We start from the raw sequence: 23521 nt of genomic DNA, 5'->3' as shown, positions 1-23521 counted from the left end.
GTAGTTATCTTCCTGGTATAGATTATTTACCAGTTTTGCATCAGTTTCTTGAACTTCTGTTTGAAAAACAAAAACAGTAGGTACATGAGATCCACTGTTGCTAAAAAAAAAAAAAAAATGAGAGTAAGAAAATACTCTTAATACTCAAAATACGTTAAAGACATCAGTTAAAGTTGGTTAATATTCATTGACTATACAGTTCATATGAACTTAGGCTGGTCTCTGCTTGCCTGAATTCTGAACTTTGTATAAAAATTTAAGAGAAAACAAGCACAACCTTTGCATGCAAAATAACACTTGAGCTGAGATGTGAAATCAAATAGATTTTGATAATAAGAAAATTCTGTTACTCCTTAAACACTAATATATATCTTTAATGTTTTGCTCTCTATTTCACTGTCATCTGACAGTGTACTTGTCATTGCAACAAAAAGTAGCAAAGTATGGTTCTGATAGAATCCTTTGATTTGGAAAGGGTACATAAATTGTATTAATGTCAAAGAATATCTTGATTTCAGGATGCCCCTAAATCGGGTACTAGTTGCAGCTCTCGCTGTTCAAGTTCCAGACAGGATTCTGAGAGTACAAGGCCAGAATCTGAAACAGAAGATGTATTATGGGAAGACTTGTTACACTGTGCAGAGTGCCGGTCATCTTGTACCAGTGAGACAGATATGGAAAATCCTCAAATTAATCCAAGTGTGAAAAAAGAATATAGAGACGACCCTTTTCATCAGGTTAGTTTACAGCATTGGGTTATTTGGGGCTCTCAGTCCAGCTTTTTTGAATGTATGTACAAATTTTATAGAGGTAAAGAAAAGCTTACATTCAATTAAAGTAATATTCCTGTGATTTTTTTTTCTTCCTTTTTATGTGAGCTGTGGTCTGGCTTCATTGGAACATAGAATCTCAGTATTTATATTATGGTTGTGTCTCTGACGTTGCTACTGAGAGGTTGTTGGTAAATGGAGTTTTGTAAGTCAAATTGTGTTTTAGATGCATTAGTCCTTTTCTCCCTCAGCATACTTCATGGTCAGACCAGCACTCATGGCCTTAACTCCACCTATAAGGTTGTAATTCACAAATCTATATCTCAATACCAGATTTATATCTCCCAAGAGCCCATATAATGAGAATCACATATGTAATTTTAAGTTTTCAGGTAGCCTCATTTAAAATGTTTAAAAGGGTGAAATTAATTTTAATATGTTTTACTTAGCCCAGTATATTCAAAATATTTTCATTTCAACTTACAACCAATGTGAAAAATACTAATGAAATATTTTGCTTTTTTTATACTAAGTCTTCAAAATCTATTGTAAGCCCTGACAGGCACAACTTATTTAGACTAGCCACTTCAAGTACTGAATAGCCACATGTGAATAGGGTACCATATTGGACAGCACACCTCTATAGCATATCTTCTTTTGAATGTTCCACCAGTATCTCAAATTTAACCAAACACCCCATCTTCCCTTATAAATCTGTTTTTCTTCTGGGACTCAAAATCTTAGTGAGTGACATCTCCATCCATCCACTCACCAGTCCAGAAACACGGTGGTTATTTAAAATTTTCACTCTTCCTCTTCTTTCTCTTATTTAACTTTTCATCAAATCCTAAAAATAAAACCAACAACTAAACTCTTAGAAACCTAGAGGTAGAAGGGAACTTCCTTAATCCACTAAAAGGTAGCTATCAAAGAGCTATAGCTTCTAAAAACCTATAATGATGAGATTTTAGAAGTGTTTCTATCAAAGGCAGAAACACTCAGAGACGTCCATTATCACTGCTTTTTCTATCAAAATTCCACCAGTTATGTTTGTTTGTCTGTCTGGTTGAACTTAGACTGATTTAAAGTCCACATTGAAGAGCAAAATGTCAAGAATAACTGAAGCAGTTTTGAAGAACAACAGGGAGACTTTCCCTACCAGATATAAAAACTTACTTAGAAAGTACATAGAGTAATAAAGATAGTATGCTATGGGCGTCTGCTATCGACTGAATGTTTATGCCCTCCCCCTCCCACTCACCAGTTCCTTTGGTGAAACCTAAAGCCCAAGGTGATGGTATTTGGAGATAGGGCCTTTAGGAGGTGATTAGGTTATATGGGTGGAGCCCTCATGAATATGTAGAGTGCACTATGAAAGAGACCCCAGAGAGCTCCCTTGCCCCTTCTACCATTATGAGGTTACAGCAAAAAGAGGGCAGTCTCTGAGCCAGGAAGTGGGATCTCATCAGACACCAAAACTGCCAGCACCTTGATCTTGGACTTCGAGCCTCCAGAACTGTGAGAAATAGACTTCTATTGTTTCTAAGGCATAGAAATTCTGTGGTATTTTCTTATATCAGCCCAAGCAGACCAAGGCAGTGTATAAACAAATAGACCAATGGGACAGAATAAAAAACCCTGAAGTAGTGCATGTTACATGGATCTCTAATATATGACGTAAGTGGTATTACAACCATTGGGAGAAGAATGAACTCTTCAGTATATAGTTATAGATCAAATGATTATTCATATACAAAAATATATTCCAGATAGTTCCTAAATGTGAAGAAACAAAACCTTAAAATGTTTACAAGAAAATGTAGGAGAAAAATCTTTGTTACTTTTGGTAAGAGAAGAATTTTTTAAAGAAGAACACAAGAAACACATTCAAATATCAAAATGAGGCAGTCAATAATTCAAATATCCTAAAATTTAAAACTTTGGGCTACAAATTAAGCCATAAACATTGTTAAAAGATGGAGAAATAGAATTGAGGGAATGTTTTGACCCCCCCTTTGCCCCCCCAAGATGTGAGATACTTGAGCACCTGTGTACATAGGGGAAACCCAGGAGGGAAGGACTGAAGAGATACAGGAGAAGAAGTTGTTGAATGAGATTTCTTAGGATTCTAGAGGGGAACCATAATTAGGAAGTTTTGCCTTTGATAGGAAGGGGAACACATCTTCTGCTGAAATAGGAGGAGGAGTAAGTGCACAGAGAAAAATTAGTAAGATGATGAAAGGATTACTGCCTAATGTAGTGCAGGAGGCCAGGAGGTCTGTTAACAACAAGTGAGATGATAGGATTGGTGGTGACGGCTCATAGTTATCATTTGTGAAAAGTGAAGAGAGTTTGTGCATGTATTCAAGCCAATGAACACATTAAGAGTCACACTGCCATATTGTTGAGGGTCCAGATGGAATCTGAAACCATGAATTTGTGATTGCTCAATCCACACAGTTGTGTGATAGTCTCTGAAATACAGTTGTGGTAATCAATAAAGCAAACATTTAAAAAGCATTCACTACATGCCAGGCACTGTGCATAGTAATCTAGAAGCATTATGTCATATAATTTTCACAACCTGCAACAGTGTAGTGTATCTTTTATATATGGTTATATATTTATTTCATAGATGAGAAAATTGAGGCTCAGAATTAAATAACACACCCAAAGTCACACAATGTAGGTGCTCAGTAAATAGTTGTTATTCAAGGAACAGGAGAGACCATGAAATAATGGAAATGCTAAGAGTCCAAACAATGTTAGATATCAGAGAAGAAAATGAAACCAAGAAGGGGATAGACTGAAGGATAGGTGTGTTCAGAAGTGTTTTAGAATTGAAGGTTTGTGAGACCTGGTAAGATGAGAAGTCGAGCAATTCAGTGTGTTGACAAGGCCCAGACTATGGCCATGGGAGTAGCTGAAGGTCCTTGGAATTTAAGAAGCAAAAAATAAGAAACAATCCATGAGAATAGGTTGTTGGATGAGTCACCTGGATATTCATCTAAGTCACTGGGCAGAGAGCTGGAATTGAAGTTTAGGAAAATGCCTGTAAGCTATTTTCCCAGTGACACCATCAGAGGCATAGAAACAGGGACTGTGTGTTCTTTTGCTCATAGTTGTATCACACAGTACTTGGTACTTAGTAGGTGTTTAACAAAAATTGAGTAAATGAATGAAAGGAAATACAGTTTTTTCAAAGCATTCCAAATTGTTTTTAAAGAATGCTGTACAGAATTAGTTGGCCCTAAATCTGTCCCACTACTCTGCTCCTTTTTGGTACGATTTTTAATGTTCTACTCTGCATATTAATTACAGTATCACAGACTTACATTGGTTTTGCTTGCGGATTAAAGACTTGATTTTACACACATTTCTTATTCTCAGGCTTCTAAAAAATGAGCTCATATCTTCAGTTTTAATAGTAGCCATGTAATGGAAATTAGCTCCCTTTAATGAAAAGCTACCAGTTTTTTCTTATTAGACTAAGATCTGTATTGGGTTTGGAGGACCGTTTTCTGCCCACCATAAAAACTGAAAAATACCTCCTTACGAAGAAACAATGAGCATCTGAATCTGTGTGTTCTAGGCAGGATGTCACCAAATCTGTAGTTTTGTTTTATTGTTTGTTTTACTTTCTTTGGAAATAGTAACTGAAACATTTCTACGGCAGAAAACTTCTCTCCCCCTGTCGTGGCTGAGTATATAATAAAGTATGAGGCCATATTAAAGTGAAATTCATTTTGCAGTAGGTGAAGCCAGATTTTAATGGGTACAGTTCCCACAGGTAGAAACTGCAGTAAAGTGGTTGTCATGGTGAATTTACTTGAAATAAAACATGGTACCAATTAAGTGTTAATGTTTTCAGGCAGTTTTGAATGAACATGAAACAAAGCAGTTGAGATTTTGAATGAGGATCCAGATTTTAGTCTGAAAAATATACCAAGAAGAACCTATATGATAAAATTATGAAATGGAATTATTCAGTTTTCCTTGAGCCTTTCTGAAAAAGCATTTCATGTAATGCTGCTCTTCATACACTGTAGACAGCACGTGTTGCAACAAGACTGTGGTTTCAGAATATATTTCACACACACAGATACAGGGTTGGGTTGGGTTTTTCTTTTTTCTTTTTTTTTTTTTTTCCCCCAGTTAACTCTTTTTAAATTCACCAGTTTCTAGTTGCTCTCTTTCTCCTACTTGTTGGCTTTCTAGAAATAGGAAGATGATATCAAATGCTAAGTAAAGTAACTGCAAAGGTGACTGGGCAAAATGAATACTTTTGGAGGGTGAACTTTTTGAATTCCTATTTCTGTCCTAGATAGACCTTGATATGCCTTGCTTCATGTAATTGGGAAGGCTTTAATTCACTGTTAACAGACTGAGAGTTTAAAAAGATTAGAAACCTGTAAATCAGTGGTTGAAATCTTGTCTCTCCAGGCTTTACACTCTGCATTCAGCTTCTAGCTCTTCTTCCTAGCCTTTGAGCCCATGTTGTTTCATAATGATTAAATTTCCGTGGAAAGCAAATAACTTTTATCCTAGTTAGAATATTTTGTGGAATTAAGTGGATAGTTAATAACTAGTGTCTTAACAGTTTTGAAGGCTCTCCAATAGTGAAATATATGCTATGATGGTTAGTGTATATTAAAATACCGAATACCATATCTTTGGAAAAGATAAATTTTTAGAGAAAACTTTTTTGTAGTCAAGTAAACTAAATGTAAAAGAACTTTGCTAATAATATGGCTAGTGGCATTACGGTTTGCCTGTAATTATTCATCAATTTTTATTCTGCTTATAGTAAACCTGGTATATATAGCTTTACATGCAGAAAATTAATGTTCGATTCAGAATGATAATAACTACCCCTATCTGTTTTCTTACGTATTATTAATGACTATTTTATATCTTTAATCAAAACAAATCAATGCAATTTTATTCTCCCTACAGGAAAATAATTCCTTAAGTTTTCAAAAAACTTACCTTTACCATATTTTAATCACATTTCTGTCCTTCAGAGAATAACTATAACTATAGTAGATTCTTCTACTCATTGCTAGAAGTTATTTTAATGAAATATGTTATAAAAATAAGTTAGTAATACTGTAATGTAAATTCATCCCATTTTGGGTCTAATCTTTTAATGTTTTAACTTCTCATGAATATCTGATAAGGTAAAGATTAGTGTTGAATTTTGTTGCTGTCTTTAATCCCCAACCATCCTATTTTGAAGTTTTATTTATTTATTTATTTATTTACTTATTTATTTAAAGATTTTATTTAAAAATTTTTTTAATGTTTTATCTGTTTTTGAGAGAGAGGGAGACAGAGTGTGAGTGGGGGAGGGGCAGAGAGAGAGGGAGACATAGAATCTGAAGCAGGCTCCAGGCTTCAAGCTGTCAGTGCAGAGCCCAACACGGGACTCAAACCAACGAACCATCAGATCATGACCTGAGCCGAAGTCAGACAGTTAACCGACTAAGCCACCCAGGCGCCCCTAAAGATTTTATTTTTAAGTAATCTCTACAGCTAATGTGGGGCTCATACTCGCAACCACAATATCAAGAGGCACATCTTCTGACTGAGCCAGCCAGGCACCCCAAAGTTTTATTATTTTAATTATCTAAAACAAAAAAAAAAAAACAAACTTAAGCATCTGATCCTTTGTATTAAGGCTTTCAATTTTTCTTTTTTTTTTTTTTTTTTTTTTTGCCTTTTTCTATTTCTTTAAACATTGAGAGAGTACTTTCAGTATCATGTGCTTCCATTTGCAATATATACTCAAAGGAACAAAAAAAAGTTAATCCTTTGGGAAAATGCTAGATTAAAATACAGAAAAGTAACTAAATGAAATAATGAGGGTAAGGGCATGAGGAAGAGTCTCTTCCAGGATGAGATTGTATCACTGTTTAGTCTTTCAGAGAGGTTTAAATCTTAGCTGTCATGTGCTTTGTATTGAACGACCGTAAGTTGGAGAGTCAATAATATGAACAATTTGATATCCATTTGTTTTTGAACACTACTATATTAGTAGCTATGTAGACAATTGACAACTAAGGGCTTTTGCTGACACATTTTAGAGGATTTTTGAATAGTAGCTTCCCTAACACCTATTAGAGGAAGTTCTTAATGTACACATTTTTATAACTGTAATTTTTATGCCTTCTGTTCAATGTATATGCTAATTAATGTTAAGATAGAATTTTAGTGTCTTTGAAATTGGGTGTATGTAGATACAGGTATACCCATGTTCAGACATATATATGTTCTGTTTTATAAAATATGATAAATGCATTCACCAATTTGTTTTTTAGTGTATTTTATATATATACACACGTTTTATTTATGAAATGTGATAAATGTATTCACCAATTTCTGTTTATTTTTTATAGAGTCATTTGCCCTGGCTCCATAATTCCCACCCGGGATTAGAGAAAATAAGTGCTATAGTGTGGGAAGGCAATGACTGCAAGAAAGCAGACATGTCTGTGCTTGAAATCAGTGGAATGATAATGAACAGAGTGAGTGCTTAAATATTATTCTTTTAGTTCAAGAATAAGACAGCAATTATTAATATAATAAATAATTACTAGGTTGTTATGTTTACAACTTATCTCATTTCTTCAACATGAAAAAAAAAGTATTTGTATTTGGTCCTGTTTGTGATTTATACAGTGATTTGTCACCAAACCACCATCATGCTTTAGTGTTTTCATTGTTCTGACCAAGAACAGATGATGCAATTTAAAATTTTCTTCTTTTGGGGCGCCTGGGTGGCGCAGTCGGTTAAGCGTCCGACTTCAGCCAGGTCACGATCTCGCGGTCCAGGAGTTCGAGCCCCGCGTCGGGCTCTGGGCTGATGGCTCAGAGCCTGGAGCCTGTTTCCGATTCTGTGTCTCCCTCCTCTCTCTGCCCCTCCCCCGTTCATGCTCTGTCTCTCTCTGTCCCAAAAATAAATAAAAGTTGAAAAAATAAAATAAAATAAAATAAAATAAAATTTTCTTCTTTTATGTTATTCTTTCTTTTGCTTTCCATGGATCAAATTGTGCTAGACATACACAAGTGTTGATGAAGGCTTATTTTCCTGTGTCCTCCCTCCTGCTTCATTTATTATTTAAAAAAATCAAAATAGAATATTTATATTGATACTTGCTTGCCCACTTAAATATATAGAAGTAAATGCAGCTAGAGGTAACAGGTCTTGAGTAGTTTCAGGAGGTAGAGTACAAATACTATGGGTTTTAATTTCAGTTATGAAATTGTGTCTTTTATGAAATCATTACTACTTTTTAAATTTTATCTGATTCCTCTTGGGCAACTAGGCATGATTTAACTTGGACTTTTTTTTTAATTTTTTAAAATGTTTATTTATTTTTGAGAGACAGAGAGACAGTGTGAGCGAGGGAGGGGCAGAGAGAGGAAACACAGAATCTGAAGCAGGCTTCAGGCTCTGAACTGTCAGCACAGAGCCAGACTCCGGGCTCAAACTCAAGAGCATGAGATCATGACCTGAGCCGAAGTCAGAAGCTTAATCGACTGAGCCACTCAGGCACCCCAATTTTATTTACACTTCTAAATTTCCATGCATTGTTCATTATGTAAGAACTATTATGCATACTTTATGGAGGACAGAAATTAAAGTAACTGCTCTAGAAAATGATTTCCATTCTATGACATACTTCTAAGGAATCTCTGGAGATGTGGATGTAGTTGGTGCTCCATACCTTAGCTGTCTGTGAACTAGCAGGTTGTTTCCAGAATGTATAATATGATGATAGAAAGTTAGCTAGATCCCTCCCAGTCCTACCAGTCTTATATTTCCCATTATTTCATTTCCAGTTTCCTTTTTCATAATTCTCCATTTTTCCCCTTTTTAATTTAATTTTCCCCCCTCTAACACATTTTATTTTAAAATGGTTTTAAAGTATTAAGGAGATATCCATTTGTATACTGAGCTCTTTGAAGGAAAACACAGATTGCAAATTTATCAAATAAGTGTAATTCTAGATTTTTCTTTTTATGTACTGAGCTTAAGTGGATATGAGATCTCATTCTTTTTAATATGGAAGTATTTGTGAATATTTCTAACTTTTGAAATAGTGGGATCTATAGAATTTTTTCCCCAGACCTAGGTAAGACCAAAATAGTTCATCCTTTTGCATCTACTTAGTGAATTAGAAATCTGATAATGAACTGTTTTTAAAAACTGAACATATAATGACTTACAATCTACCTGTAATATGCTCTCAAACTTTGAGTCAATTTAAATTTCATTATTCGTGTATTAAAACTCATATATTTTAACAAAATGATTTTATACCGCTATAAATAAAATAATGCCTAATAGGAATTCATTTTACTGTAGATAAAATTTATGTATGGTTGGGTTTCTTTCTGTCTCTCTCTCTCTCTCTCTCTCTCTCTCAATATAGGTGAACAGCCATATACCAGGAATAGGATACCAGATTTTTGGAAATGCAATCTCTCTAATCCTGGGTTTAACTCCATTTGTTTTCCGACTCTCCCAAGCTACAGACTTGGAACAACTCACAGCACACTCTGCTTCAGAACTTTATGTGATTGCATTTGGTTCTAATGAAGATGTCATAGTTCTTTCTATGGTTATAATAAGTTTCGTGGTTCGTGTGTCTCTTGTGTGGATTTTCTTTTTTTTGCTCTGTGTAGCAGAAAGAACTTACAAACAGGTGAGTATAATATAGAATTTTGAATAGAGAATATTTTATCCTTTTCATAATAGATAATTCCTGAAGTATTTTAGTATTTCATTAAATCATTTGACCCGCTAATTATTTTCCTGTTTTGTTTTTGTAGTACTTAAGCAAATACAATCCTATAACAAGCCATATTTTGTTGATTTTTGTTTTTCTGTGGTAATCTACTTGAAAATTAATCCTTATCCTAATCTGTTTTTAGCGATTACTTTTTGCAAAACTGTTTGGACATTTAACATCTGCAAGGAGGGCTCGAAAATCTGAGGTTCCTCATTTCCGGTTGAAGAAAGTACAGAATATAAAAATGTGGCTCTCTCTCCGGTCCTATCTTAAGGTAGAATGGTAGTGATAAAAGTACTCTTAACATGCTGCCTTCCTCTCAGAGTTTCTCTTTTTTCAGTATGGGTGTATGTCTAAATGTGTAGTCACCTGTGTACGCAACATGCTGCTGCGTGGTCATACTTAGTGTTCTTTTCAATCCATATTCAGAAATTGAAAATAAATGTTTAACTGGTTCTTTAGATAAAACACCTGAGGTCTAAAAGGCTTACATACATTTTTATGTAGATCATTCAAGATCAGATTGTCATAGATTTATATTTTATTTATTTTTAATTTTTTAATTTTTTTTAATTTTAATTTTTAATTTTTTTTTAATCGAAGCATAGTTGACACACAGTGTTACATTAGTTTCAGGTGAACAACATAGTCATTCACCTCTGTGTGCTATGCTATGCTATGCTATGCTTACCACTACATGTAGCTACCGTCTGTCACCTTACAGCACTAATACAATACCATTGATTATATTCCCTAACCTGTGCCTTTTATTCCTGCGACTTACTCATTCCATAACTGGAAGCCTGTACCTCCTACTCCACTTGGCCCATTTTGCCTATACGCTCACCCCCTTCCCTCTGGCAATCATCAGTTTGTTCTTTGTATTTATAGGTCTGATTCTGCTTTTTGTTTGTTTATTCATAGGTTTTGTTTTTTAGATTTGACAATAATGTTTTTTTCATAAATCTCACCAACTTCTACTCATTCAGAAGCTTAAAGATTTTATTCATACCTAGAATGGTTATCAGAAGCCAGCAGAGGGAGCCCACTGCTTAAAAAAGAATTTAAAAAACTAATCAGTGAGTATCCTCACTGAAGTGGCCTATTACTATTTAAAAATATTAGCTTGCAGTTCTAAGCCATTCTCTTCATGCTGTTCTTTTCCCTTAATCTTTTAAAATAACTTTCCTAATTATGGCAGTAAGATATAAAAACTCAGGAGGGAAATGGGGAACTTCTGAATTAAGTTTAGGAAAGCACTTCTTCTGAGGATTATTTCTTTGCTACGTTAAGATGCAGTGATTTTCATTATGCATGGAGTAATCAGGCCTTAAATAAAGCTGGCCAAAAGATCAGAAACCCTCTGATATACCTAGATCTTTAATGCTTTTCATTTTGAAGTAACAATGAAAGAAGTGGAAAAAAGTTTGCACTATTTGTCTACCCTTCTATTTAAAAAATTCATTGTTCTGTTCATAGATTTAATTTGTTAGTCTCCATGGGGAAATGCTAAAAATTGGCATGGATTATTTTTACTCACTGTGACTTTTCTGTCATGTGGAGGGATGAATATGATCTTTGTTACGTGGCTTAGTGAGAAGCCATCTGTAATTCGTCCTCATTATCAATCTGTTATATAAGTAGATGTTGTATTCTTTTGTACATTGTTTGTTTCATTCAATAAACATGTATTTAACGCTAACCACTTAACATCCACTACTGATGACATGCAAGGCCTTACCTTTCGGAGCTTAAAATTTAGCAAGGAAAATCTGTAGCCCCAGACCTAGGAATTATCGTTGGTATTTATTACTCCCCTCTCTTGCATTTCCAACATCCAACTCATCACCATTTTCCACCCTTTCTACTTCCAAAATATATCTTGGATCCATTTACTTCTTTGTTTCCATGTCTGCAACCTGAATGAAACCTTCAATCATCTGCTTTGGGCTACTATAGATGCCTGTTAACTGTCCTCCCTGCATTCAGGTTTCCTCCTTCCAATACATTCCTCAGTCTGCCACCAGAGGTCTTTTTAAAATGTAGATTTCATTATATGATTCTTTAAAAAAATTTTTTTCAATGTTTTTATTTATTTTTGAGACAGAGAGAGACAGAGCATGAGCAGGGGAGCGGCAGAGAGAGAAGGAGACACAGAATCTGAATCAGGCTCCAGGCTCTGAGCTGTCAGCACAGAGCTCAACGCGGGGCTTGAACTCACAGACTGTGAGATCATGACCTGAGCCGAAGTCGGATGCTTAACCGACTGAGCCACCCAGGTGCCCCTCATTATGTGATTCTTAAAACTTTCTGAGGGTTCTCCATTGCTCTTAAAGGACAAAATCTGAACAGGGCTTATCAATGCCCTTCGTGACCTAGCTCCTGAGGATATCCTGTCTCCCTTGTCTCATTTTGAAACACTTTCCTCTCTGCATTCCAGCCATACCAGACTGCTTCAGTTCTTTGAATGCAATATTATTTTTACTGTTTTGTGCTCTTGCACTTGTCCTTCCTTCTGCCAGGAACACTGCCATGTGCTATATCATACCTGAGCACCCTATTCTGGTATAAATATCACAGTATCAGGAAGATCTTCCCAGGTTATCTTCCTAACTTGCCTGTAAGAGTTAGGAGTGTGGGCCTGGGAAAGATCTCCTTAAGGAAGTGGTACTTAAACCAAATTCTCTACCAGTTTTCTCCGAGCATCCTTTACCTTTCCTTTATAGCACTTATTACAACTGATCACATATATCTGTGGCTATAAGCTTGATGTCTGACTTCCTGCTACTTCCTGTGAAGGTAGGGACTGTGTGTGTTTTGTTCTCTGCTGTATTTTCAGTGCCCAGCACAGCGCCTCATTCTGAGAAGGTGCTCAAGAAATATCTGTTGAATAAATGATTAGTGTTTGACAAAATATTTGGAATGAAAGGAAATGAAAAACGTGGAAGTTATGCTAAGAATTCTATGCTATGTATTCACCATGTTTACTGTATTGCAAATCCTCAGGAAATAGTAACACTTTGTAATTAAAATTCATCCAACAAATTAGGTATATTTTCAACATTGTAAGCTATGATCAACCTGCAGGGATGGATCAACACTTTAATTGAAAGCATGGAATTAGCTGCTAATTAGTAAATATATTTAAAAGCATTTTTCCTCTTTTTCCCCAGCGTCGAGGTCCTCAGCGATCAGTCGATGTTATAGTTTCATCTGCTTTCTTGTTGACTATATCAGTTGTATTTATCTGTTGTGCCCAGGTGAGTTGACTTGTTCTGTGTAGAAAGTAGATAATCATATCTATAATTATTGGGCTCCAGAAGGCTTTCTAATAATAAACAACCACAGTAGTAATATTGTAAGGAAGCCTAGTTATACAAGTTTTGAAATTGACCTTTTGCAGTTTTTTTTTCAGTAGAATAAATAAATGGGTCTTATTCATCTCTGTGTCATGAGCAGTGGCTAGCATAGTCTCAGATGTCTATTGATTGAATACATAGTAATTACTTTTTCTCAGTCACTTACCTGGTTATCTTTATTTCCCAAAACAAACTTATTAGTGGCTAGAATTGCAAAATTGTTTCAGACTGTTTTTCACAAATCTCTGCTTTATTCACATGTAGTATTCTTTCATTTTATATCTGAATCGTCACTGTGACATGACTGCCTCAGGCTCTGAGAAAGAACTCTCATTGTCCAAGACTAGTCAGGAAGCACAGAAGTATCTCAGGATATTCTGCGTTATAAAATTAAACTTCCATTTCAAGTACTGTGACATACTAGATTACCTGAAGATTCTTCTGCTTTAAAATACTGTATAGTCCAGAGGGTGGGTGGAAACTTAGCTGTTTAATATTCATATATAAGCTCTTCTATGTACACATTACATGCATATCTGAGTTTATAAGACAGTAAGGGGCCAAAAATGAAGATAAAGCTAAAAAACAGAGCAGTTAAGTATATGTGTTAATGCTGTGAGAGCGCTAGGATGAGGAGGTGAGGTACACTGTCAATCTTCGTATCCTAGAGACTTGAGATTTAGGCCCACAAGAGGACAGAAGATGAGGCCTCAGCCTGCATACACCCTTATACATGCTCCCCCCCGTAAACCAGACCCCTTACAGGACTACGGTCTCCATGAAAAGGTAGAATAAGAAAAACAGCCTGTCCACCAGCCCAGGAGGATAATAAGAAAGCTCATCTAACTCTGCCTGGACTCTGACTAGAATGGGGCGATAAGTCTCTGCCCTAAGAATATGTAACTGTAGGTCTGCCCTTATTAGAGGTTCAGGGTTTAAAATGTGCATTACAGATCTTGTCCTGTAATCTCCATGTCAAGAAGTTAATATAAAAAGCGGTCCTAGGATATTTGGCAGAAGCAAAACCAAGATTGGTTCTTGGGGAATGTGACTTCAGCCTAGGCCTCAGGATGTCCACAGATGAAGAAGCCTCTTGAGGTTTCAAAACACTGAAGAAACCATCCATGTTGAGCCAGTCAGTGAACCAACAAGCAGGAGATTAGCTGCCTCAGATGATAAACTGATCAGATAATAACTATAAGATAAAGACACAGATAACGCTATGAAAAAAGAACAGATTTGAAAAAGAACTGACAGCACTTCAGAGAAATGAAAAATTCAGTTATTGACATTAACAACACAATAAAAAATAGCAGATTGAAGACAGCTAAAAATAGTGAATGGGAGATGGAAGAAGTTACCCAAAATATAGGACAGAGATAAAGAGATGGAAATATGAAAAGGAGATTGAAACATGGGAGAGAGCCAACATATATCCATAGGAATTCCAGATGGGAAGGAGAAGGAGAGCAATATTTGGAGAGATAATGGCTAACAGTTTTTCTGTGTTGCTAAGACCTTAACTTTGGATTTAGGAAGCACAACAAGAATAAGAAGGAGCAAGAATATAAATCTACACTCAAGACACATTGTGGAAGAACTACAGAACACCAAAACAGAGAGAAAAATCTTAAAAGCAACCAGGAGGAAAAGACTGATTTCTTTACTTACAGTTCCTTATTGCATGTTAGCCTTTTGTTCCAAGCTTAATTTCCATGTTCCTGAAGTACATCCTGTAGTAGTTCTGTCTCTTAGGAAGAGGCAGGCAAATACTAGCTATAAGAAAGCTGGTGAGTTCATATTAATATCAGATGAAATGACTGTAATCTAAGTTCAATGGGGGATAAAGGGAAGCGTGACAAAAATTAAAAGAATAATTCATCAAGGACTAATAATTCTCAGCTTGTATGCATGTAATCCAGTAACTTCAAAATATATGTACAGATAGCCAAAATCAATAACACCAAGAAGTTATTTTTAAAAACCTCATTGGAAGGTTTTAACACATTTCTTTCAGTCATTGATAGATTAAACAGACAACAAACAAACAAACAAACAAAAAACAATGAAGATATGTACCTAAACAAGATAGTTTAAATTTTGTTCTAAAATTAGAGAATACATATTCTTTTCAAACACAAGGGCAGTTTACAAAACCTTCCTATGTACTTGGACACAAAGTAATTCTCAGCTGAAACAATGTAGATCACTTAATCTAACAGTAATGCAGTTATGGTAGAAAACAATGACAGCAGCAAAAAAACTCATACATTTGGAAATTTTAAAGCATATAAATAACAAATATTTAGAAAGCATAGTGTATTAAACTGTAAGCTACTGACACAGTTGAGAAATTGTTTAAAGAATGCTAGTATAAATTACTTTATATCATTAAAGTTGAAAACCTAGGTGGGCAATTTGGTACAAATGCATAATGTACTAAATCTGACTCGAAAACTGAAAACCTGAGGAGACCTGTAACTACAAAGTAGTATTGATTCAATAGTTTAAAACTTTGCCACCAACAAAAATCCTCTAGACCCATGTGGTTTTACAGTTGAATTTTGCCAATTACTCAAATAAACAGTAATTCTAATCTTACACAAAACACCTCGAGAGTAGAAAAAAAGGGACTATTCCCCAACTCATTTTGTGTGACTAATAGAATCTTGATACCAATTGACTTGAGAGACAGTATAAAAATGGAAAACTGTGAGCTAATTTTCCTTATTAACTTCAATGCAAAATACTAGGAAGATGAAGCCAGCAACTTAATAACAATAAATATGCCATGACCAATATAGTTTATACCCGGAATGCAAAGATTTTCAACTCACAAATCTGGTTTGAGCTCCTGTAGTTGATTAAAAAGGGAGAAAACATATGATCATCTTAACAGATGCAGAAAACAAATTGGTGAATTTCAGTGGAGATTCATAATACAATGACTGGAAAGTACTATTCTTAAAGTATAGCTTTAAAAATTTAAAGCAGACATTGTACATACGATATTTATTACCTTAGGGGTATTTACTTTAAAATTGGGAGTAAGGCAGTTACCCTCTCTACCTTCTTCTTGTTATGGGTTTTGATTACATTATTGATGTGTTTGAAATATTTCATAATAAATGTGGAATGTTTTTAAAATAAAAATACTATATTCGTGATCAATTTGTATGAAATAAAATGTTATTTCCTTTAAAAAAGAAATTGTTTGAATCACATTGCTGCTTCATGTTGCCTTTTTCGTACACTTTTAGTTGCTTCACGTGCATGAGATCTTCCTTGATTGTCACTACAATTGGGAACTAGTAATCTGGTGCATCTCGTTAACACTTTTTCTCCTAAGATTTGTTACCCTTGGATCAGAGACAAGTAAAAAATATAGCAATACCTCAATATTACTTACTGAACAGGTGAGAATGCATGTTTATTATAAGTTAATGCCTATAATCTACATATTAAACTAAAAATCTTTTCATTTACTTGAGGTTTTTTAGGAACCTGTTTTTAGATTGCATTTGTGTTACAAAGAAAAACTTGACATTTGATAGGACATGAGCCTTTCTTCAATGTTCCTGCTTTGATGCGGCTTTCAAGTCTGACCTGTTGTTTTACTGTTTCACTTTGATTTGACAAGAAGCAAGTACTATTTATAGAAGTGATGAACTTTAAACCATTAGTGGGATATGTTTGCTTGGCAGTCTAGCAGAGCCATATTTGAAGAAGTAGGAATTTTTTATTCAGTAGGAAGGATAAAGCATAAGAATTTTGATGGTTGACTTTGTTGTGTATTAATTTGTTTAATATTTTCCTTACCATTCCATAGGAATTACTCAAAGAAACTTACTGCCAGTGAAAATGTTTTGAGTAGTTTTGCCAGGGAAAGTATGATTTTTAAGAATCAGTAATCCTGTCACATGAGCTCAATTAAAGGGAAAGGGGAGAGCAGCAAACAAACCAATTGATCTACTTTAGTTAGATTTACTTACTCTTTTGTTTGTTTTGGCTCTAGGAGTAAAGTATTTCACCTATTAAATAATGAAATCAAGTTTTCCTTTCTTGTGTCATCTTTAATCTGAAAAGTTTAAAATTTTATTATAAAATGTTTAGTGTAAGAAATTTGGAATATACAGTAAAGTATGAAGGAGAATATTAATGTCATCTATAATCTCAATACCCGGAGAAGCACCATGAATGTTTTAGTGACTGTCTTTCAATTCCTTTTAAAAATGAGTATTTGCTGTAATTTTAAGTATTTTTAACTATTCATTCCTCGTTTTCATTCCTTTTTTTATAAAAGATAAACCTCTACTTGAAAATGGAGAAGAAACCTAACAAAAAAGAGGAACTGACACTAGTGAATAATGTTTTAAAGCTGGCTACTAAACTGCTAAAGGTAAAAATAAAACTGAAAATGGATATAATGTAGAATATGCTGTTCTGACATTTTATCTTAGTCTTTTGTTTGCAGATCCTATCTTATGTTGGTTTTTATGATTATCCAAATTGTTTCCAAATTATATTTGAACACATTCGTGTCATGTACATTTTACTTATTGTAAAACTAACCAGTGTTATCCAAATCATATCATTTTGAAATTTTAATAACTTTTGAAAATTTAAGACTTTAATGTTTAAAGTATTTAGAGGTTGGTATCTTTGGAAATTTTGCCTCCTAGTACTTAAAATAGATTTCAAAAAGGGAGATTTGGTGTTAATTTGGAAATTTTCTCATTTTATATTTCTCAGAGCAGTCTTCTGCGTGGCCTGAGTTAGCTTAAAAATTAGTAATACATAGTAATTATAATAAATATATATCACCAATAAACCTTTAAATTTTCGAATCATTTTTGGTGACAAAAAATATAATTTCAAAATATTTGATGTCATAATAACTCTTTGGAGGTAATTTGATAAAATATTTCTAGCATTGCTTTGCAGTATTAGTAATGTTTTTCTTTCTTAAAAGGAAAATGTTTTTTAAAATCTCAATTTCTGTAACAAATTGAATATAATGTTTTCAGAGAATGGTGTAAAATTAGTAGTCTCTCAGTATTACGTTTAATTCTTCAGTCAATTAAAAAGTCTTAATTAGGTACTGCCTCACAGTATATAATAGGCCTTGACAAGCAAGGTTCAGAAGAGAGGTGGGTGGGCTTGTCTGGTACATATGTGTTGAATATTTTCAGAGTGTAGGCACTATGCTAGACAGGATGAGACTTACAAGCAGCTTCAATCCCAGAGTAGAGGGAAATTTGAGAAAATACAGAGCACAACAATGTGATCCTTTTTGATCACACACAGTCATATACAATCTTCTACTCAGAAACCTGGGAGTTAATATAGATTGGTTTTTCTCTGTCACTCTTCACTGCCAAGAAATTCTCAGGCCCATTGATTTAACCTCTCCAATATCCTCTAGTTCATCTCCGCTTCCCTATCAGTACTATCCTAGGTCAGGCCCTCATTGTCTCTCACTTGAGCTTTGATCCATTGAACAAAGCAGGCCTTCCTGCTTCTAGTCTCACTGTTTTCCAGCGCCTTTTCCACAGTGCTTCCCTACTGCCTGTGATCTTTCTCATGTGCACATCTGATACACTCTCCCTGATTAAATTCAGTCTGTTAGTACGATTTGTGTAAAGAATGACCCTTACCTAAGTAGCCCGTTTTACAGATTTGAAGGATTTCTTTCCTTGCAGTTGGCCCCTAACAATGCTGGGCAACCTGTAGCCATTCAAAGATGCCATGTTTTCATGTGTCTTATGGAATACCTATTACCTCCTCCCACTAAGTTTTAGGAGCACCTTCCTCTAGGACCCACTGCCTTTTTAATAATAGCTCTTTTATGGGAGACTCACAATTAATTATTTATTTGTATGTCTGTTCAACTGTAAGGTCTGTCAGCACAGGGACTAAATCCTGACTTCCTAGAGCTTAACACAGGGCCCGCCATATAACTTTGAATCTGAGAATAAATAAATCATAGAATTTTAAATCTTTGAATCAATTAATTCTTATATTTGAAAAGCAATTGTCTTAAAGGGAGTTTTATGTATGTATTAATAATAGCAGAAAATTTGGCTACTTTTCTAATTCTTGTGCAAAAAGGTATTATTCTCTTACATTTTTTGTTCTTACACTAGAAAATGTTTTCATACCTCTTGGTAATTATTAGACCAGTACTTTACTAGTCATTCATTTGAGACGGAAATTGCAGTTAGGAATTTAGATCACAGAGTTCTTTTAATGGAAGTCACTTCTAAGAAAAGAAAAACCTGAAAGTATATATATACACACACACATACATATGTATATGTATGTGTGTGTATATATATATATATATATATATATATATATATATAGTTTAAGTTTAACCAAGTTTATCCTTTCTAAAACTATCCACAATTTGTAACTGTTTTATGAAAGTTTTTTTCAAAAATTCTCATTGTATATTGCCCTGAATTAGTTTAACTCTTGATTCTTAATATATTTCTGGGCTCATGTTTTTTGTTTTTTGTTTTTTCTTTTGCTAGGAATTGGACAGTCCCTTTAGATTATATGGGCTTACAATGAATCCATTGCTTTATAACATCACCCAGGTTGTCATACTGTCCGCTGTTTCTGGCGTTATCAGTGACTTGCTTGGATTTAATTTAAAGGTAAGAGTTTCCAAGTTTTTGTGTTGTTTTTCTTTTTTGAGAGAGAGAGACAGAGAGAGAGAGAGAATCTTAAGCAGGCTCCACATGCAGCATGGAGCCTGAGGTGGGGCTCGATCTCACAACTGTGAGATCATGACCTGAGCCACAATCAAGAGTCAGACACTCAACTGAGTCACCCAGGTGCCCCTTCCAGGTATATTTTTATTTCTTAGTGCCCTGTGACACCTTGTGACATTTATTTTACCCTGTCCGTCTTTTGAGATCTCGAATGCACAGTGGTGAAATAATTTTCATAATATTGTGCACAAAGAATGAATAATTTTCTTGGTTTATAATGCTCATGGAACTCCTAATTTGGAACAGTATTCATACAAATAGGACTCTTGTATAGAATAAGGTATTCATTTTTTACTCATAATCTGAATCTAATTATGGTGATAAAAAAGGAAAAGAAGAACCTTATTTCTTTTTTTGGCCAAAAGTTATTTATTATACAGCAATGCATATATCCCCCAGCATATGCACAGCTCTTAGTGAGTAAGGTGTAGATTATTCATATTAAACTAGTGGTATATGTATATTGCTACTTCCCAATAAAAGAAAGCAAGGGAAATCTGATTTTTACTTTTTTATTTAAGGTGAATTATTCTTGAAAATGCAAGGATAAAAGAGTTTAAAATAGTAGAACCTATACTTGTTTATGAATGAAATTTAGATAATAGCATTATGTAATATAATTTATAAGTTACAGTATTAAAACTGACTCTAGGGGTGCCCAGATGGCTAAGTTGTTTGAGCGTCCAGCTTCTGCTCAGGTAATGATCTCGTGGTACATGAGTTGGAGCCCTGCATTGGGCTCGCTGCTGTTGCCGTGAAGCCTGCTTTAGATCCTCTGTCCCCCTCCCTCTCCCTGCCCTCCACTCAAGCGCACACTCTCTCTCTGTCTCCAAAATAAATAAAAAACATTTAAAAACATTAAAAAAAAAAAACTGACTCTAATGGTTACTACTTCTATTATTTTTTCACTAGCTGTGGAAGATTAAATCATGACAATGCAGAGAAAAGAAGATGTAGCCTCTTTTCCAGAATAAGAGTACCAACTAAGCTGCCTGAAAGCAGTCACTGACTCTTTGCTTCAGGAGTCTCAGCTGGGAAATCGAAGTGTTTACATCAGACTGTCTTGTGCAATTCTTATATTTATTTTACTTGTTCACTGTTTTTTACATTTATTTTAGTCTTTATATTTTATTTTTAGCATTGATGTACTTAGTTGTCGAAAGGGTGATAAAACTGATATCCAGATACTTGAGATCCTGGTAATTGTTCATAAATAATTGACAAAATAACAAATCGTGAGAATAGAAGCCATTGCTAAGCCCCGTTTCTCCATCAATGCCGTGAACTTGCCTTACTTGAGGAGAACTTCTTTAACTTGGAATATTGCATTGGACTCAGCTAAACACATAAAGTGTGTTCTTTGGTGAATCAAGATCCAGTCAGGGTTTCTCTTGAATTATTTTGGAACAATGCCAGGATCTGAACTGATTAAGCTGCAGTTACACACCCTTCAGTATTAATATATATGGTATTACATAACAGGTCAACAAGTGCTCTTTGATGATAAAACTCTTAATAGAGCAATAATTGTAAATGGTTACCATACTGTAAGATATTTTGATAAAAATTAACTAGTAATAATTGTATTTATTTGAAACACTGGGCTGTTTGCACAGCTCCAACTGTGCATGCTCAAAATGTGCACTTTTTAAAATTGTTACTTTTAATGCGTATCTTTATATGGGGTATGTTATAGTGTACTAGGGCATGATATGGTATCCTTTTGAGTGAGGTATACACTCATCTCACAAGTGAAGTGCCTATTGATATTACTAAAGTACATTATTATGTTTACTCAAGTAAAATAATTTTCTCCCCATGGTACACTATAGTGTATACACACTCAAATGAACAACTTAAGAACAAGGTTAAGAACCAATAAAATATTCCTTTGATTGCTAGTTATAAAAGTATATCCAAATTTTCAGAAAAGAGCTTCAGTTTGCAAATTCTATCCTCTAAACTTAACCTGGTGCATCCCCCTCACCTCCAATTTTATAAGGGCTATTTTAGATGCTTTTAACCTGGAAAGTTACCTACTCCCCCCACATACACATGCACACACAATTTGCCAAGTGTCCAAATGAAAACATATCATGTTGGCATGTTAGGTAGATAGGGCAAATATGGTGATATCTTACATTGGGCCTTGATTTTAAGTTGTTACATTTGTACAATCAAGAATATATTAGGAATTACATAAAACATGAAATGTTTTTGCAATTTTTTTTTAACTGGGTATCTAGTTTCTAAAACAAAGAATTTATTTGAAACAGTATAGAATTTTCTTGGTGCAAGGTATATCATGTTGAATATCCTCACATTTTTTACCATGTTTTAGGGAATTTATTAAAATAATTAATTGTAAATGATTTATTTGATTGGTGCAGTTTTAATCCCCAAATCATAATCTTAAGATCAGGAATGTGTAGAGAACAGAGCCATGTCATAATATCACTTTGCTCTTACCATTCCTTTTGATCAGCCTCATTGTGTAGTATATTTTCTTTATGTAGAAAACAACAAAAGCAATTTGTTTTATTACCTATGTTCTCCTATGTTTAATAATGACCAAAGTGCATTCTGAGTTCTTTCAAGGAATGTATTACTGGAGCTTTAAGAACATACTTATTTTCTCATGTGGAAACTTAGGCTTTGTTTGATATGTTTCTTCTTCCTCTATTGTCTAATGTTGAGGTTGTTTTTAGGAATTATATTTTATAAACTTTTTCAGAATAAGGTACATACCTATACAGAACTTAACATTTTGCACAGAATATATCAAATATATTTTGAGAAAAAAAAGTACAGCATGAGTTCTGTTAGGAATAAAAGATGAAACTATTGTATCTCACAAAAAAAAAAAACTTATTTCAGAATGGAAATATTTTTGAGAAAGGTAGCTGAGTATACTGATTTAGGAAAATGCTTGTTTTGGATTGAAGTTCATTTTAACTTAGAGTTGGGAGTTGATTTATTGAGTACAGTATACCTCTCAACAACCTATAAATACTATGAATTATGTGTCTAATGTGGGCAGCAATAGAATACCAAAAGGAAAAAGTTGTCATTTTAAGCAATTTGAAAATATTAATGGAATTTTTTTCAAAGCAGAAAAAATTGACATTTGCTGCCTTTAAGAATACCGTGAATGTAAGAAATTGAAAGAAATTGTAACATATCACATAATATAGAAAAGGCAGTTCAGAGATAGAATTGTGGCAGATGTTGTGTGTTAACTGTTGTTTCTTTGCCACATGTGTTGTAATTGAACGTTTGAACAGCAAGTTTAAAATAAAATATTCTATGCTGACAGTGTTAAACTGAAGGTTTTCTGTTGTTTTCTTTTCCTTTTAAATTCATATACATTTCTATGGTAATGTTGTATTTACCATAGCATAAACTTTAGTTATCACGCTTAGATTTCAGACGAGTGGAAATAAATTTTTTAAAACTTCCCGACATTTAAGATTTTGTTATGATTCTCAACATGAAAGAATATGCAGGTCTTCCGCCACCAAAATGTTATGATGTCATTAATTTTTTTTTTTTTTTTTTTGCTTATTTGTTTGTATTTAAATACAGAAAACTGGCCATGGCCTGGGATATTAAAACTCATTGTCAGAAGGATAGTGGTATTTTTAATCAAACAGTTTGCCACGTGAGTTCAGCATGAGAGATCATGGCCAAAAATAAGATGGGTAAGCATTCTAATATTTCTGTTGATTGGTACAAGTGTTCATAGGACTTTAATTAATCAGGGACTTTTAATTCAGTTGCACTTTCCAACTTACCTTAAGCTTGGAATTGGCTCT

At 34.2% G+C, this 23521-nt stretch overlaps 1 protein-coding gene across 7 annotated transcripts in view; it reads left to right on the top strand.

Moving 5' to 3' along the window:
- The window catches only part of PHTF2 (putative homeodomain transcription factor 2), a 127058-nt gene extending 104029 nt beyond the window's left edge, over positions 1-23029 (top strand). For 5 of the 7 annotated variants that reach the window (XM_015069731.3, XM_053218569.1, XM_053218572.1 and 2 more), the window contains 9 exons: positions 519-737; positions 7169-7297; positions 9209-9481; positions 9711-9842; positions 12742-12828; positions 16188-16343; positions 17231-17326; positions 19464-19589; positions 20619-23029. In XM_015069731.3, coding sequence (XP_014925217.1) covers positions 519-737; positions 7169-7297; positions 9209-9481; positions 9711-9842; positions 12742-12828; positions 16188-16343; positions 17231-17326; positions 19464-19589; positions 20619-20639 — 1239 coding nt within the window. In that variant the 3' untranslated portion in view covers positions 20640-23029. Of the gene's footprint in view, positions 1-518; positions 738-7168; positions 7298-9208; positions 9482-9710; positions 9843-12741; positions 12829-16187; positions 16344-17230; positions 17327-19463; positions 19590-20618 lie in introns of those variants that run through there. The other 2 variants (XR_008296887.1, XM_053218573.1) reach the window with 2 other exon arrangements.
- Positions 23030-23521: the final 492 nt, after the last annotated feature.

The sequence above is a fragment of the Acinonyx jubatus genome, chromosome A2, assembly GCF_027475565.1.
Source record: "Acinonyx jubatus isolate Ajub_Pintada_27869175 chromosome A2, VMU_Ajub_asm_v1.0, whole genome shotgun sequence".
NCBI lineage: Eukaryota > Metazoa > Chordata > Mammalia > Carnivora > Felidae > Acinonyx > Acinonyx jubatus.
Note: the sequence above shows the minus strand (reverse complement) of the source record. Positions and strands in the feature narration are given on the sequence as shown.